At 42.1% G+C, this 17461-nt stretch overlaps 1 protein-coding gene across 5 annotated transcripts in view; it reads right to left on the reverse strand.

The window, feature by feature from the left end:
* Window positions 1-17461, reverse strand: part of Egf (epidermal growth factor) — a 75682-nt gene that overhangs the window by 36939 nt on the left and 21282 nt on the right. For 4 of the 5 annotated variants that reach the window (XM_036190735.1, XM_036190734.1, XM_036190737.1 and 1 more), the window contains 6 exons: window positions 9804-9929; window positions 8174-8296; window positions 4273-4395; window positions 3383-3508; window positions 2234-2370; window positions 372-520 (listed from right to left, as the gene is read on the reverse strand). In XM_036190735.1, coding sequence (XP_036046628.1) covers window positions 372-520; window positions 2234-2370; window positions 3383-3508; window positions 4273-4395; window positions 8174-8296; window positions 9804-9929 — 784 coding nt within the window. Of the gene's footprint in view, window positions 1-371; window positions 521-2233; window positions 2371-3382; window positions 3509-4272; window positions 4396-8173; window positions 8297-8697; window positions 8745-9803; window positions 9930-17461 lie in introns of those variants that run through there. The other variant, XM_036190738.1, reaches the window with a different exon arrangement.

Below are 17461 nucleotides of genomic sequence, written 5' to 3' on the forward strand. Positions count from 1 at the left end.
CTTAGGGCTGACTGAAAAGGCAGCTGCCATCTCCTCCTCTACTGTGTCTTCTGGAAGATACCTATGAGAGAGCCTCGTGGAAAGCACGTTTCCTGACGGTGCTCAGACAGGTTTCGGGCTGCACTGAAACCTGCAAAAAGCACACGTCGCTTTCGTGGTCCTTGTGTCACTGTGGACCCTGTCCCCTGAAAGGAGAGGCTTGCTTAGTGATGGGGAAGGGTGAGGAGTGCGGACAACAATGGAGCCTTCTCTCATCCTCCCCACGTGGGCAGCTGTATTCTTCTATGTTCAAAGTAGAGGACGAAGCCAGCAGTGTCATCTGTTTCCTTACCTCTGTCCCCTGTAACATAAAGCTAAAGCAAGACACATACCCACTGTCTGTCCAGTAGAGTCTCCGGCCAATCCAGTCCACAGCAAGACCTTCTGGTGTGTCCACCCCTTCCTTGATAAGTTGTTCTCGCTGGGAACCATCCATATTCGCTCTCTCGATCCACTTCAGGGCTGTCTGTGCAAAATATATCTGCAAAAGAGAACTAGGCATTTCTGATTTGTTTTCTACATAATAATGTAGAATATACATAAAGGAGATTAACAGGTCTTCAGGTCATTCAATGTAATTATTACTGGAGACAGATAGACGTTATCTACAATAAGCTCCAGAATATGTGTAACCTTAAGCAACTTAATCTTTGTGTGGTGGTTTGAAAAAGAATGGCCCCCATGGGCTCATAGATATGAAATGCCTGGTCACCAAGGAGTGGCACTATTAGGAGGTGTGGCCTTGTTGGAGGAAGTGTGTCACTGGGGGTGGGCTTTGAGGTCTCAGATGCTCAAGCCAGGCCCAGTGTCACTCTCTCTTCCTGCTGCCAGCCAGTCTGGATGTAGAACTCTTTATTTCTACCTGTGTGTTGCCATACTTCCTGCTATGATGATAATGGACTGAACTTCTGAACTGTAAGCCAGCTCCAATGAAATATTTTCCTTTATAAGAGTTGCCATGGTCATGGTGTCTCTTCACAGCTTTAGAAACCCTAAGACATGTCTCTGTTTCTCTGTCTCTCTGTCTCTCTCTCTCTCTGTGTGTGTGTGTGTGTGTGTGTGTGTGTGTGTGTCTGTCTGTCTGTCTGTCTGTCTGTCCCTATCTCTCTGTCTCTGTCTGTCTCTCTCTTTCACATACTCAGACAGACGCACGCACGTGGAGTGTGCACACATACACACCACACTGGTAATTTAGTTATCTTGACTATTGGTCAATGATAGCATTTGTACTCAACCCCAAGATGTTCCTTCTGCTGGACAGGCCCCCAGCATGTCACTTCAGGTCAATTCAGAAAACATGGATGCTCTGTCAATTTTACCATTTACTTGCTTAACCGCTCAATCTCCCAGACTACTGAAATGTGGACATTAGATTGAATATTTGCTAAAAAACTTTGCAGGTGCAAAGTGCTTGCTAGGTCAACTATGCAGGCTTTGGATCAGACTAATGCTGCTTCTGAAGATGAGTGACTATAAGTGACTTAATCTCTCTCTCATACAAATCACCCGGGGATCTTGTTAAAATGCAGGTTCTAGTTCAGTGGTTGGGGTAGAACCTAGAATTCTGCAGTTCTAATAAACTCCAGATGGTCCAAAGACCACAGTTTGACCAGCAAGAAACTGAGAACACTAATCAAAGAATGGGAAATGGCCACTGGACTTAAAGTTCATCCTCATTTCTATAAATGATGCTATATGTTAGGCTGCTATTTTCACATAAGCATAAAGCTTGTTTCCTGATTGTCATAGTTCAGAAGTCATCAAGTCTTCTCTCCCAGTGATATATATCAAATGCCAATTACTAACTCACACGTCTTATGCCCCAACCCCAGCCCACCCTCTACCTACTACTAGCAAAAAATCAAAAAGCTACTCATGGGGTAACCTCCACAGGCAAAGCATCATGCTAGACTCCCACCTGAACCTCCAGAGAAGAGACTAAAATAAGGCTGCTGCACAATCTCCCCAGCAAGACGGCTAAAAAAGGTACAGGACAGGGTTATCACAGCACGAGAGAGTCCTTGATGCTCCTCAAATGTATATATTTAACTTGCTCTGGGTCTGACTATTGTGAGCATGGCAGAGGATTTTTAAGTAGCTCAGGTCATCAGTGAAGTTAAAATCCTCCAGTCATTTGACAGCACATATTGGTTCATGCAAAAACAAACAAACAAACAAACAACAAACAATGTACCTTGTTTTCCACCGGATCATAATCTAGGGCAAGAACAATCCCCATCTGCTGACTGAACAGAGCTCTGTAGTCTGTTCCGTCAAAGTGCATGTGTCGGATGTCTTGAGAATTTGCAAACAGTAAAAATGGCTGTGGTCCTGTTAACCAAATTTCATATACAGCTGAATTGAAAACATGCTTTAAAACCCATGGCCCTTCTGCCTCTTGTGTTTCATGTCTCCATCTTCTTTAATTCCCAATACAGTTTGCTCAGTTCCCCAAAAACAGTGTAAGGTAGGCAAAAACCTCCATCTCCTACAAGGTGGCACTGCCAAGATTTCATCACCGCGTCCTTATTTATAAGAGCAAGATCAAATAACACAACCCATGGACAAATGAGTCTTCTGGCTGTAACCTCCTTTGCTCACACATGTTGAGTTCATCATTTCATTTTCCCTTGCTGGGCACTCTTGTCAATGGGGATCCTAATTCCTTGAATTTATAATGCCCTCTAATCCTTCTCCAGATTCATTATGTTTTATTAACCAAGACCTTGGGGAGTTAAGAATACTGGGGTCAGGCTTAGGCGAGCTTCACAGAATCAGAATGGTAAAAAATCTCAGTTATCAGCAGAATCGACAGCAACAGACAAAATCAATTTGGCATAAAGCTAAGATTTGAAGGGTATCGAAAGACACAAAAGACGTAATATCAGAAGATGAAGGGAACAGCTGAAGCATAAAATTTCATGTTAAAGTTGAAGGAAAAAGACCAAACTTATCAAAGTGTTGTGATTATTTATTATATTTACCAGAGAGATCAAAATCAAATCAATCTACAAATATTTATTAAACGTCTCTTAACAATAAAGCCCATTAAGACCATTCTCATGATGGTCTCCACATCTACTAAGGACACCATACCCTACCTAGTTTAAGTGGGTGGGTGCCCGCTTAGTTAAGTGGGCATAAATATTCTTCAAAAACTTTATTTATGTTATAATAAATTACATTATTCATAGTCACAGGATTTATTTCCCACTTCCAACATTTTTTTTAAATCACATTTTCTAACAAGAATCTGAAGGCAATTTAACTTTACATATTTCTAATGTAACACTATTTTTATGTAATCTTTTTTCAAGGACTTTCAAACAACCATGACACTAACCTGATGCTGCACAGCTTTTTTGGTCCGATCGTAGGTCATATCCAGGAAAGCAACCACATTCCCAGGACACTGGGCTGAGAGGAAGACAGATCTGGCTGCATCCGCCATTATCAGGCGATGAACAACCTACAAAAGCCAGCTGCTTGGTGATGATGTTATATCACACAAAATAGAACAAGTTTGCATGAAAGGACTCTGATGAACCAACTATATTTCCCTTTAAGCCCATTTTTTTTAAAGATTTATTTATTTATTATGTATACAGTGTTTTGCCTGCCCGTATGTCTGCAGGAAGAGGAAACCGGATCTCATTACAGATGGTTGGGAGCTTTTTTTTTTTTTTTTTTGCCTTTTGCCTTTTTGTTTGTTTGTTTTGCTTTGTAACTATTTTAATTTGCTTTATTTTCAATTCTAGATTTGGGTAATACTAAATTCCACCAAATACATTTTTCATTTTTTGCATATTTTATTTAAACAATTAAAAGCTATGTAAAACTCTCCTGTTAATCTTGAGTTTCATCCTGATTTCTATGTGCTTATGTCTCTAGGAAGAGAAAAGTGGAGGGTTATTTACTATCTGTCAACAATATGCTGAGCACTGCATCCACCTGGAAGCCCTGAGGTCACCTGAGCAGTTTACATCACACTGCCAGGAATCCTTAATGCTATTCCAGGACTAACAATGTCACAGAACATTCTAGAACCCACTCCACTCTGCTGTCTTTAAAAACCTCTGACATTTACATATTACATGTTGCATAAATGTCTTTCTGTAGTTGGAAAATTACTGAATAATTGGAAAATCTAATCTGCTTTGGGAATAAGGTTTAATTTTCAGTGTCTCCTAGAAGATTCATATTGTCAAGTCAATAAAAGGCAAATAAACTCACCACTGCATGTTTTCCCATCTGTCTGGAGCACTGAACCTTCAGGACAGATACATTGGGGACCATCTGATGTCAGAACACAGCTGTGACTGCATTCAGACACGTTGCTTGGACAGGAAGTAAGTTCTAGTTAGGGGAAGAACATAGTCAAAATTAATGTTAAAATTGGGGTGTGAAAATTTGTTATAATCGCCAGGTGGTGGTGGCACACGCCTTTAATCCCAGCACTTGGGAGGCAGAACCAGGCAGATCTCTGTGAGTTTGTGGCTAGCCTGGTCTACAGAGTGAGATCCAGGACAGGCACCAAAACTACACAGAGAAACCCTGTTTCAAAAAACAAAAACAAACAAACAAAAAATTGTTATAATCAGCTGCTACTCTGAAAGGAGGAAGTTAAATAAAAAAATCTAACATTTATGGGATGCTATAGTACTGAAAATATAAAAACAAGGAACCAAATATCAATGTATAAAAAATTGAAGAACTAGGATTTTAGGAAAATATCTGCAATCTCCTATGAGTTTCTCCTATTTCAAATAAGATTTTAAAAGTTGTTAGTCATCAGAATTCCAAAATATTTTACAAAGAATTTTACCAAGTGATTCTCAAGTTCTCCTGGAGGGCCAGTTACACTTGGTAGAAAAAGCAGAGGTATTTTGTGTGTGATTAAGTGCAGGAAGAGAAATGAGAGGCTCTTAACAAGCACTAAAGTGGAAGATAAGCCCCTAGAGAGCAGCACTTGTGTGTGACAGCATGCAACTTCAGAACACTGGGAAACGGGGATGGGGAAGGACAAGTGGGGACAGGACAGGGCAGACAAGGCTCAGATTAGAAAAGGCTCCAACTGGGAATGATGTCACATACCTGTAATCCTAGCCACAAGAAGCTGAGGCAGGAAAACCCCAGGATCAAGGCCAACCTATGCTACCCTAATGAGACTGTGTCAAAAACAAAATTAATAAAAATGAACCCTTCAAGTCCACACAAGCTTGTGCTGTAGATGGTGTTAGCTGAGAGGGGTGTGCATGTAAAAGACCAACAGTGAGCAGAAATAACTGCAGAGTGAGTTGAGCAAACTTAAGCCCTACTCTATATCTTGCTCCCAAATTAATTCCAGTACATTAAAAACACAAATTGAAAATGTGTATAATAAAATTTCTAGATGTTTTAATAATTAAGAAAAATAGTATATGTTATTGTTGGCATACCATGGGCCCTAGAATCAACCCATTTACATCCAATCTTTTAGGATATCTACTAATAGGTCAGAAGCAAGTCTAAGACATGAAATGATGATAGGTAATTTCCAAGTAGTTCATTATTTATTTTCCATCAACTTCAGTGAGTCTGGTCTCATAAAAACAGAGGAATACAGACACACCTATTCTCCATCATCTGTGAAACAGGACTACAAATAAACATGATTTCAAATATGCATCTGTACATTAGTTGTGCTAACAGCATCAATTAGAAAGCAGGGGTCCCTGGCAGCAGGACCAGGACTTATCCCAGGTGCATGAACTGACTTTCTGGAGTCCATTCCCTGTGGTGGGATACCTTGCTCAACCTTGATACAATGAGAAGGAGCTAGGTTCTCCTTCAACTTGTATCCCAGACTTTGTTGACTACCATGGGAGGCCTTACCCACTCTGAGGAGTGGATGGGGGTAGAGTGGGAGGGAGGTGGGGAGGTGGGAGAAGGGGAAGGAGGGGGAACTGGGGTTGGTATGTAAAATGAAAAAAAATTTAATAAGTAAATATATTTAAAAAAAAACCAAAAAAACAAACAAACAAACAAACAAAACTAAGAGGAAAATATAGAGTGTCTCATTGTTCCTGCTTAAGGTTGGTGACCATGCTGTGTCAGCAACCCAAATGTTCTGTGTATTTATACGAACTGTAAAAATGCTGCTTTTAATGAGTGTGAAGTCCACAAATACCAATTTTACAAATAAAGAAAATGACAAGAAAAAAAAGAAATCAGGACTAGGAAGTATCTCAATATGCAATCCTAGATTTGCACTGGAGACATCCACAGAAATTTAAAATGTTTTCTGTTTCCCATTTTAGTAAGTACATGCTAACATCGACCCTCAAAGCTAGAAATGACTAATTCAGTAGCAAAGTATATCTACAAGTATATTTAAAATGTATTCTGGCCAAGAAATGTCAATGCCGAATCAAATTCAGTCTATAGATGTAATCTGTATAGCTTGCAGAATATTTCAGGGACATTACCAAAAGTATAATTCACAAAAGCCACAAAGCTAAAAGTCCTGGAGTGAATAAAAATAGTTAATTTAGTGAATACTATGCAAGTGATAATAAGAATCTGTAAGAAATAGGTGCATGATGCAGAGATCCATGGCCGGGTGCCAGGCCAAGCTCTAGAAGTTCAATCGATGAGAGAGAGGAGGGATTCTATGAGCAAGGGACATCGAGATCATGATGGGATGACTGTGGACCAATAGCTGAGGAGCCCCCTTGGTACTGGACTAGGCCCTCTGGATAAGTGAGACAGTTGTTTGGCTTGAACTGTTTGGGGGGCACCCAGGCAGTGTGATCAGGATCCATCCCTGGTGCATGAGCTAGCTTTCTGGAGCCCACTACCTATGGTGGGACACCTTGCACAGCCTTGATGCAGGGGGAGGGGCTTGGACCTGCCTCAACTGAATGTACCAGGCTCTTCCCCAGGGAGACCTTGCCTTGGAGGAGGTGGGAATGGGGGGGGGATCAGGGCTGGGGGCGGGAAAAGGGAGGACAGGGGAATCTGTGGTTGGTGTGTAAAACGAATAGAAAATCTCTTAATTACAAAAAAGAGATAGGTGCATCAAGTTAGCACACAGTCTTATTTGAGCACTTACTTATTCAAACAAATCCATCATGTACAGGACATTTAAAAGATAATTCAAATTAACACCCTCTACAGTACAAGCTTATGTGGACTTGAAAGTTTCATTTTTACACAATCTCATAATAGAAGATTATAGAAAAATTGATATTTGATATTATTAAGAATTATTGTCAATTTTTTAGGTTACAGTAGCATTGTGATTGTATCTAAAAACTGACAGATGGGGATTGTGGTGGTTTGAAAGAAAGTGGCCCCCATAGGGAGTGGCACTATTAGGAGGTGTGGCCTTGTTGGAATAGGTATGGCCTTGCTAGAGGAAGTGTGTCACTGAAGGGGCGGGCTTTGAGGTCTCCTATGCTCAAGCTATACTCAGTGTGGTACAAAGTTGTTTCTGCTGCCTGCAGATCAAGATGTAGAACTCCTAGCTCCTTCTCCAGCACCATGTCTGCCTGAGTGCTGCCATGTCCCACCATGATAATGGACAAAACCTCTAAAACTGTAAGCCAGCCCCAATGAAAGGTTTTCCTTTATAAGAGTTGTCCTGGTCATGGTGTCTTTTTACAGCAATAAAAACCCTACCTAAGACAAGGATTGATCATAGTTAATTTTTAGGTGTAATAATGTATCATGACTATTTATTACATGCCCTTCTTTTAGAGATACACTGAAATATTAGATAATATAGATAAAATGTTTGTTTATTTATATAGTTTTATTTCCCTCCCCCTGGAGGTTTTTTTGTTTTTGTTTTTGTTTTCTAATAGGCCCGTATTATGTATGTGGTTGTTGGTTTTTAAAACAAGGTCCTTCTGTGTAGCTCATGCTGGTCTTGAACTTGTGATTCTCCTACTCAGCCTTCAGAGTGCTGGGATTACAAACTTGTACCACAATGTCCAGCTTCAACTATCCATGTTTTATAAAGCAAAATGAAATAAAATGCCCAGGTGATTTTGATGCACACAGCTAACGGAAGAGCACCAACTCAGATCACAGCCAGTTTAAGGGCATTATTGCAAATAAAATAATGCAATAAAGGCTTGCTGTGGCTTACCGTGGCACCGTTTCCCATCAGGAAGCAGAACAAACCCTGCAGGGCATGTGCAGTAATAGGATCCTGGGGTGTTTTCACACCCAAGAGTACAGCCATGATTCTGAAGTCCACACTCATTGATATCTGCACAAGGACAACAGCAACCCCCAGTCAGATGGTTATCCTTGAAAATCAATTGTGACATCCCCAAATAGCAGACTATGGCATCTCTTGCTTGCTTCTACTGCAACTGGCCATGGGAAGGCTGCTTCCCCAGTCCTCAGAGAGGGTGACAGAAGACAGTTCAGGGCTCGTGAAAGTCACTCCTATTGTGCCAAAGTGACCAGAGGGCACTTTCTTAGATTTTTAGATGGGCATTATCCTTTAATAAAAGTCAACACAATGTCCTCTTAGGATTGAACTCGGAGTCTCATGTGTATTAAGTAAGCACTCTGTCGCCGAGTGCCCACTGCACATCCATCTCCCACCCTTTTGAGAAAGGGTCTTCCGACACCTCCGCAGCCTCAAGTTCTTCTTGAACTCACTGCGAAGGTCCGGCTGGCCCCGAAGTTCAATCCTGCTGTAGCCTCCTGTGAAGCTGGAATGTGAATATTTTAGTCAGTTTAGGGTATTTCCTGTTCTGCTTTGGGCCTTTCTCCAGATGACCACGCCTCAAGAGGAACACTTCTCCCACAGCTCTGCTCTAACTGAAGTGCCAACCTGTCACCCTCTGACTCTGGGACACAAGTCACAGCTCAATGGGCATAAGTATAGGACTCTAATAGCCATAGGCAAGACGTGCCTGAAGCCAATTAATTCCTCTGAATTAATTGTGTGTGCCACTGCAGCTTCTAAGAAACAGCAGTTATTTCTCCAGGGCTTATTATATTGGACCAGGAATTTCCAAACAGGAGGCCAAGAGAAGGAACCAGCTGGATTCAGACTCCCAAGGTTCTCTCTGGATCTTGTGTGGGTAAGATGTATGATGAGTACTCTCAAACTGATGGTAGCTATGGAATCACTCCTAAAATACATATAAAAGTTAAGAAAAAAAATTGCTCTTCCTGATATTTTGCACAAAGTCAAACAAAGAGATCTATTGGCTGCACTCAGAAAACTCTGGCCTTAAAGCTGAAGAGATGGCTCAGAGGTTAAGAGCACTTGCTGTCCTTACAGAGGACTGGGTTTGGTTTCCAGTACCCACATCCTTAACCCTAGTTTCAGAGGATCCCACACCCTCTCTAGCCTCCATAGGCACCAGGCATGTACATGGTGCACACAAGTACATACAGGCACACATACACATAGAAGAAAAATAATAAAACTTTAGGAAATGAAAATCCTGGCCTTTTATCAGTCCCTCGGCAACTCCCTGGTGGGCTGCATTGAGCAACATAAGTCTATAAAAAGACCTGAGGTATAATAAAAATTAAAACAGAAGAAAAAGTCCTCTTCTGGGAAAGGAAGGAGAAAAGAAGGGAGGGAGGCAGGGAGGGAGGAAGCTAGGAAGGATTAAAGTTTGTTTCCCTTAGAGATCTAGACAGCCCCACCCCTAACGCCAGTCACAAACACTCAAGTGCATTTCATCCGCAGAGCGCTTTGTAGCTTTGTACCTACCAACAGGCTACCTTTCTGCACATGCGTACTTTACCTTCACAGTACTTCCGGTCTCGGCTTAAAGTATAGCCCTCAGCACATGCGCACGAGTGGGACTTGGGGTCTCCCTCGCATGGACTGTAGCGGCACTGTCTTCTCCTCTGCTTGCAAAGTTCCGAGTCTACAACAAAAGTTGCTTTATTTCAGAGCAAGTAGAGGTGCGCTTTTTGACAGGTTCCATGCTGAACCCCTATTGATCCCTGTGGGGCGGGGCTAATCTCAGTGACGTCAGCAGAGGTGCCGCCCACAGCAAGCTCCGCTCGGATCAGCCTGCAAACTGCATCACAACCGCATCCCTAGCGCCCAATCCTGTCCTGTTTGCCTAACCGTAAGACTCCTGCAGTCGCTCGGGGACACATCAGGGCGTCCTAGTTAGCTGGAGAAGGTATTTCTTAGGTTGCAGATGTGCACAGCTATCAGGGTTTTCGTTTTGCTTTGCGTTTATGTATTGAAACTACACAGACTATCTTGAAGAATTTAAACAGCTTCAGACTTCACAATGCTTTTTCTTGAGTGAAAAATACCTCAGGTCTGTCTGATACTTGGCTGGTTTTATGGTCATTATTTAGAGAAACGGGTCTCATACTTAACATATTCCACTGGCAAGTGCCTTACTCCTGATTACTTCGTTTCACTGCTCCTAGCCTCGCGTGTGCCATGAAATGTCCCAGGGGAAACAGTAAAGTCTGCTCAGTGAAATGGATGCTTGGGATGAGTCAGCTAGAGTTGGGTAAAGTTACGTATAGCTAGAGTGCTAGCGTTACACTTGTGATTATTACCATAAATTAATGCTTAGGTTAACTGTGATGAATAAGTGGCTAACATGGTACTTGTACTTTTCAGAGCCAATGTCAAGAATTAACATGGGTAACATATAGACCTTTGTCCATTTTGCTCCCTCCTACATTTTACCAATTTTAACCTCAGGCCTTTTGTGCTTTAGAAGTACAGAAATAAGCCTAAGGGTGAGTACAAATTTTCAAAATGCTAGCGATATGGCGACAGAGACCTGGGAAAAGGTGAAGGTCAAGAAAGAAGATTGGAGAAGGGAATGGTGGCATGGGCCTTTAACCCCAGCACCCTGGAGGCAGAGGCAAGAGCCTCTAGTCTAGTGAGACCCTGTCTTATAAAAATCAAATCACTGTCAAAAGATAAAATTTGAATGAATTTAGTTAAGTGACTTCTCTTATTTGCAATCCATAAATCAAGCAGCGTTTCACCAGAATATGGAGAGGTGCAGTGCTGTGTGTGGCCGAACAGAACAGTTGGCCTAAGGAGGAAGGAGGAAATAGTGTAATACAAAGAGCAGACTGATTGATTGGTTTCCATTAGGCCCCTTGTTAGGGTTAAAACAGCACGACTTTATCCTGCTGGAGAAACTGAACTTGGAGGATCTGTCACTCCCCTGATTGCTCAGGTCAGACAAATGATTGGTGATGTGGAACATCATTATGGTTGGGTCTGTCCAGGACCTGGTGCAGGATCTCACTTAATCCGAGCCAGTCACCTTCTGTTCATTTTTATTTAACATCGGTGAGAAGCATAGAAAAAGAGACCCAAGAATCTACATATTACAGAATCCAAAGTGATTCTGATGCCAGAGTATTCAAAGCACACTTTTAGAAACTGTCACCTACTGCATTTTGTGTTATTTGCAGGTAATTAACTACTTTCAGCCAATCTGCCCACCCTCCTATCACCACCCAGCTCTGACAGGATTTTTCTGGGTAGCCCTGGCAGTCCTGGAACTCTATCTGTAGACCAAGCTGGCCTTGAACTCAGAGAAATCTGCCTTATTTTCTTAAATAGTTCTGATTTATTTTTTCAAATGTCTTGACAGAATTAAATGCACAATCTTACCCACTAGCAATACAAATTCAACAAGGTCTACTGGATATGTTGAGTTGCACTGGATAGTCTTTTGGAGATTAATTCTAAAATTGTGTTTATTTTCTGTGGTTTTATATCAGTTATTCACATATATTGTTCATATTTCTGTGATTCACTTATGCTGTCAAAAATTTAAGCAGTATTAGGGGCTGGGGGTGTAGTGCGGTTGGTGGTGTGCTTGCCAAACATGGACGAAGCCCTGGGTTTGATTTGCAGCCCAGCATAAACCAGGTAGAGTGGTGCACACCTGTAACTCCAGTGCTCAGGTGGAGGCATATGGGGCTGAAGGTGAAGGTCATCCTCAACTACATAGCAAGTTCAAAACCAGTCTGGTCTACAAGTCCTTGTTAAAAGGAATTAGGAGGAAGAGGAGAGCATTAAGTGTTAAGTAAAATGAAAAATAAAATGTCTCAAATAATGAAAGTGAATGAGTAAAATTAGAAATGTATAGTTATTGGAACAAGATGCAATAATTTCAATTTTGAAAAATTAAAGCATAAAGCATATTTAACTTTTGTAATTTTGCAAGTGATTAACAACATCTCAGAAGCATCTACATCGGACTTAATGACACCAAAATGCCACCACCTCCCTAAGCTGGAATAAAGAAGATTATACTTCCTATAAATACCTCTTATAGCCACCTTTCCAAATCTGGAGTGGTAGATAATTATAGGATTAAGACCCATGAACAACCAAGTCCTGTTTCTCTCTTTTACAACAAATCACTTTATCTTTTTGACCTATGTTTCCTAATCCATGAAATAGATAGTCCCTGAAACCCCTGCCTCTCTCTATTTTAAATTTTTTTTTTTTTTTTTTTTTTTTTTTTTTTTTTTTTGTGGTGCTAAGGATTGGAGCCAAACAGGCTTGTGCTCTGTAGTCCAGTCTGACTTCAAATGTTCAGTTCTCCTACTCAGTCTCCCGAGTGCTGGGATGATAGGTATGAAACACAACCCACACCTCCTTTTAGAAAACGTTATATGATTCCAAACAGAATTAATTGTTTATAGTAATTCTGCTAATTTATACAGTAAAGACCTCGAACCTGATGACTCCTCAATCCATGGTAATAGGAAAATCAAACTGAGTGATGAGGGAAACATTGCCGTCTAGGATGGAGGTGGCATGCTGAATTTTACTCTAGATCCACTATTGTCTGTCTCATTTTTTGTTTCCATTCCGTTATTCATCTGGACCATCACCACCATCATTAGTGTTATGTATACACATCTTAGTTCCACGTTTCTAATTGATAAACATCTGGGAGCAAGTCATCTAGTCTATGTGTCCAGCAGGTGGTCATGGCATCTGCAACCCTGTTTGGTTTGTCCTTGAATTCCCAGTCAGCCTTAGAGCTAGAACCAAGACTCTGGTGGACTGCTTTGCTCAGCCTGCTGCTGCTGCTGGCTTCAGTCAGTATTCAGAGGTGGTACATGCCGCTCCCCAGTGCTCAACACAGGGGAAAATGACCGCTGTTCCGGGCCCGTGCCGATCGCACGGCCTGAATTCAGAGGCTAAGCATTTGCAAGGTCATTTTAGGAAGTTGCTAAACTCAGGATCGAGAGTTACATTTTTGTTTCATCTTCTTAATCTGTGGTTCTTTGGCTTCACAGTGAGCTACCCAGGGAGCATTCAGGCCATGGTGGTCTGTCGTGCAGCCCAGGAAGGCACAGTTGTCCCTGACCCAGTTCTAAAGCAGTGCACGTGGGATTCCTGGTCTGTTCCCTCCACATCCTTCATATTTTTCCCTGTTTTAATTCTGTGTAACATTCACCCCATCAGCAAATCTTTTCATTCAAGCCATTTACCCTAATGATTCTGATAACTAAATAATTGGCACTCCCCAAATATTTAGCACATATTAGTAAAAATTAGATTTAAAATTTTACAGATTAGAAATTGGAATTTTGTCAAGGATCAATTAAGGGTAGAACTGACTCAGCCTCATGCCTTCTGAATGCAGACTACACTTTTTTTTCAAGACAGGGTTTCTCTGTGTAACAGGCTTGGCTGTCCTGGAACTTGCTCTGTAGACCAGGATGGCCTAGAACTCACAGAGATCCCCCTGCCTCTGCCTCCTGAGTGCTGGGATTAAAGGCGTGTGCCATGACTGCCCGGCCAGGCTACACTTTTTATCATGTGTATGTGTGTGTATATGTGTGTGTGTGTGTGTGTGTGTGTGTGTGTGTGTGTGTGTGTGTACATACTTAAAATGTTACAGTGTGTGTAAATCTCTGTAAAACCTATGATTATGTTTTTGATTCACTTGTTTATTGCCCTTCGTATTGATGTCTTCTCATAAATAATTGCTTGAACTTCCTCAAAGATTTCCCAAGGTATCTAGTATAGTTCTTTTTGGGTGGTGGTGGAGGGGAGTCCTCTGTGAATAGACACACAAAGAAAAAAATACAAGAATTGCCATTTTGTGCTACTGGAATTTAAACGATGGTTTGTTGGTTTTTTTCCCTCACCTGAACAGGATTTGGCTGCTTGCTACTTTTATCCTTCTGGATTCCTGTAAGAATGTCAACCATCCAATGGCTTTGAAGCAGTTTAAAAATAAGTGCTTTGGGGCCAGGATGTAGCCAATGGGCACGCATTTGCCCAGCATGCACTACTTCCTGTGTTCAATCCCCAGTATTGGGGCGGGGACCTAGCATTTTATTCGTATAATTCCCCCTTTCTTATTTTATTCTGACAAGCCTGGTCACCCTACAGGATGAAGGTGGGGAATACAAGGTGTGCATGATTCTACTCCCTCTCCCACCACCCTCGTTTCGCCCGTGTCCCCAGTGGCACAGCATCAGCCTTGCATTCCAGACCTCCAGTGTCAGCATCACCCCAGAGAGCAGAGCCTGGTACTCATGGTTCCCATGCAGACAAGTCTCAGATGAGCTTTTCTGTAGTGTGAGTATCAAGAGGATAACATCAACCAATAGAAACACACCTTGGGGGCCGGAGAGGTGGCTCAGCAGCTAAGAGCACTGGCTGCTCTTCCAGAGGACCCAGGTTCAATTCCCAGCACCCACATGGCAGCTCACAACTGGCTGTAACTCCACCCAGTTCCAGGGGATCCAACACCCTTCCACAGAATACATGCTGGCAAAACATCAATGCACATGAAGTAAAACTTCTTTAAAAAAGAAAGGAAGCACGCAACTCTCTTTTTAAAAATGTAAGTCTATACATACACTTTGGGAAAAGCCAATTTTGGGTGATACTGGGAAATTAACTCTTTATTCTGAAAACATGTATGTTAGGAAGGGATAGGATCTAGCTTTGAGTTTGCCTTTCCTATAATAGCTCCTCAGAGCACTCATATATTTGCCATGGAAAGATTCCTCTCTGTATAAGAATTCTATATTCTATAGCTGGTGGGTGGTAAGCAGTGTTGGCATGAGAAAGGCTTTACTCCGAACGCTTAATTTTTAAAAAATGGCTCTAGGGAAATAGGCACTAATGAACAGCTTCTAAAGCCATCATGCAAACAGCTGAAGGGGAATTTTACAGATATTGGCAAGCTGGCAACTTCTGACCTGCTGGTTAGCCAGAAAGAGAATGGAGCTGGCCCCTGTATGTCCATAAACTGGTACAACAAGAAACGTGCAATGCCACCTACAGACTTAGTCATAAAGTATTCTGGAAACAATTTTGACTCTTATCAAGCTTCTGGGACTAAAGTGCCAATTCTGGGAACAACCAGGTGGGCAGAGGTCACAGGTCAGTTATTTCCTCTGAGACTGGAGCAAAGACATCCAGGTAGAAATGCTCAGAAGGTAGATGTGAAGGCCTTGGTGAAGGCATTCTGCAGCCAAGCACATTAATCAGCTGTTCGTGTGGCAGAACCCTGAACTTGCAGGAAACAAAGGGCAAGTGAGTAAGGCCAGAGGAAAAATCTCAGAAACTCCCCAGGAGATGGCCAGGTCATCTCTTCAGCTAAGCACATTAATCGGCTGTTCGTGTGGCAGAACCCTGACCTTGCAGGACGCAAAGAGCAAGTGAGTGAGGCCAGAGGAGAAATCTCAGAAACTCTCCAGGAGATGGTGAGGTCATCAGAAGAAGTAGCTTTCTTCCTCCCACCTGGGGTGAAAAGGCAGCAGCATGAAACTCCAGAAACTAATGGCCTGTCTTAGCACAGAAGGAAAGACGCTAAGGATGCCCATCCACCAGCACATCCCTCTTCACGGAGGAAGAGCTTTAAGGCTTTGCTTCCCTGAATGTCATCTCTTCCAGAGTCAGACAGGTCTTCACAGGCTTGCTCTCTTTGGAATATGATGTCTAAGGCTCAAGTGTTTTAAATCAACCTTCCCCGAAGCTTTCCTCTGCAAAACAGCTTAGCAACTTAGCAGTCTTTCGGTTTTGATTGTTTGCTGTTTTTTGTTTGTTTGTTTTTCTAGAGCTCAAAATTGGATCTACCCTAGAAAGAATAGATTTGAGTCATGGACTGCTATATAAGAAATTATATAGGAACATGCCACAGGCTAAGTGGTCCTTAGAGAGAAGTAGTGTATCTAACCATATGTGACTCCCCCCACTTGAGGAAAATCAGCCTGCTCAAACAACTTGTTGAACGTAGCATCTCAAAGTCATTTAGCCTTGAATGGTTCTCTCCAGAGCACATACACAAATAGCCCATTAGATTCCAAAGAACTAGAATTTTATAGTACATCCATGATAAGCAACGACTTAGCCATTTTCCAAGAAGAAATAAGTTCATGGGTTCTCTAATTTGCATCAAGTACTTGTGTATTTGTGTTTCTTACAAAGATGATGGCTGCGAGGTTACAGGCATTTTCTCAAGGATCTCACTGAAGCAACTTCGCTACTAATGTCTATCTCCTCAACCATGGTGATGCTGAGCGACTCCTAGAGGAACTCTAATTTTAGGCAAACCTGAGGAAGGAACCCAACAGTCTCTAGAGAAATGTGTCTTTACAGTTGAATGGTATCTGGCACATTGAGGACCCTGATGAAAGTTACATGGTTATCTGTCCCCTAGGGGAAACAATGGCATATTTCATATATTTCATCTAATGTATAAAATCAAAACAGCTCTGGTCCCTCCAAGTCCCAAGTGAAGAATCCCTGCTCTCGGATGTATTAAAAACAATTTAAACCTAGTTAATGCTGGCCAGTGTAGCAATGCCCTTGAAATCTAAAGGTGCCTTGCACATGGAGTAGGCACAAACATCACACTTAGGTCAATGACAGGAGCCGTTTCCCAGTGCCAGCTGCATCCCAGATACCAGGCTTTGCTGGTTGTGCACTGGCTTTGCCTTGCCCACCAAGTGCTGTTTGTCGTCATGTGTTTTGAGGCTGCTCTTCAGTAAATCCTAGATTTTCTTCTAAAATTGATACTTTCAATGATCGTACTTGAATCCCCATCAAAGAAGCTTGGCCAGTAGTGAGGGATTCGAGAGGGAGACTATGTTTGTGGAAGAGAGAACACAATCTGAAGTATTGTTCAGGAGTCCCGTCCAAATCCATATCTCACAAGCTAAGAACTAAGGAGAGTCCTGTAGTCACTAACTAGTCATGTAGTCACAGAAAAGTCACTCTGCGTCCTCGATTTATGAGCCATGAAATAATGCAATTATTCCATCTGTCCCACCTCACAGTGCTGCCTGATGGACTAGAGCGATGGCACACATGAAAGCACCCTGGAAACTGCGAGGCTCCTGCGAACATGGAGGGAAGTGGTGGTGGCGGCCAGCCGCCATGGCTGTCATACATAAGAAGAGTTAACTGAAGTAGTTAAGA

The sequence above is a fragment of the Onychomys torridus genome, chromosome 6, assembly GCF_903995425.1.
Source record: "Onychomys torridus chromosome 6, mOncTor1.1, whole genome shotgun sequence".
In the NCBI taxonomy this organism is placed as follows: Eukaryota; Metazoa; Chordata; class Mammalia; order Rodentia; family Cricetidae; genus Onychomys; species Onychomys torridus.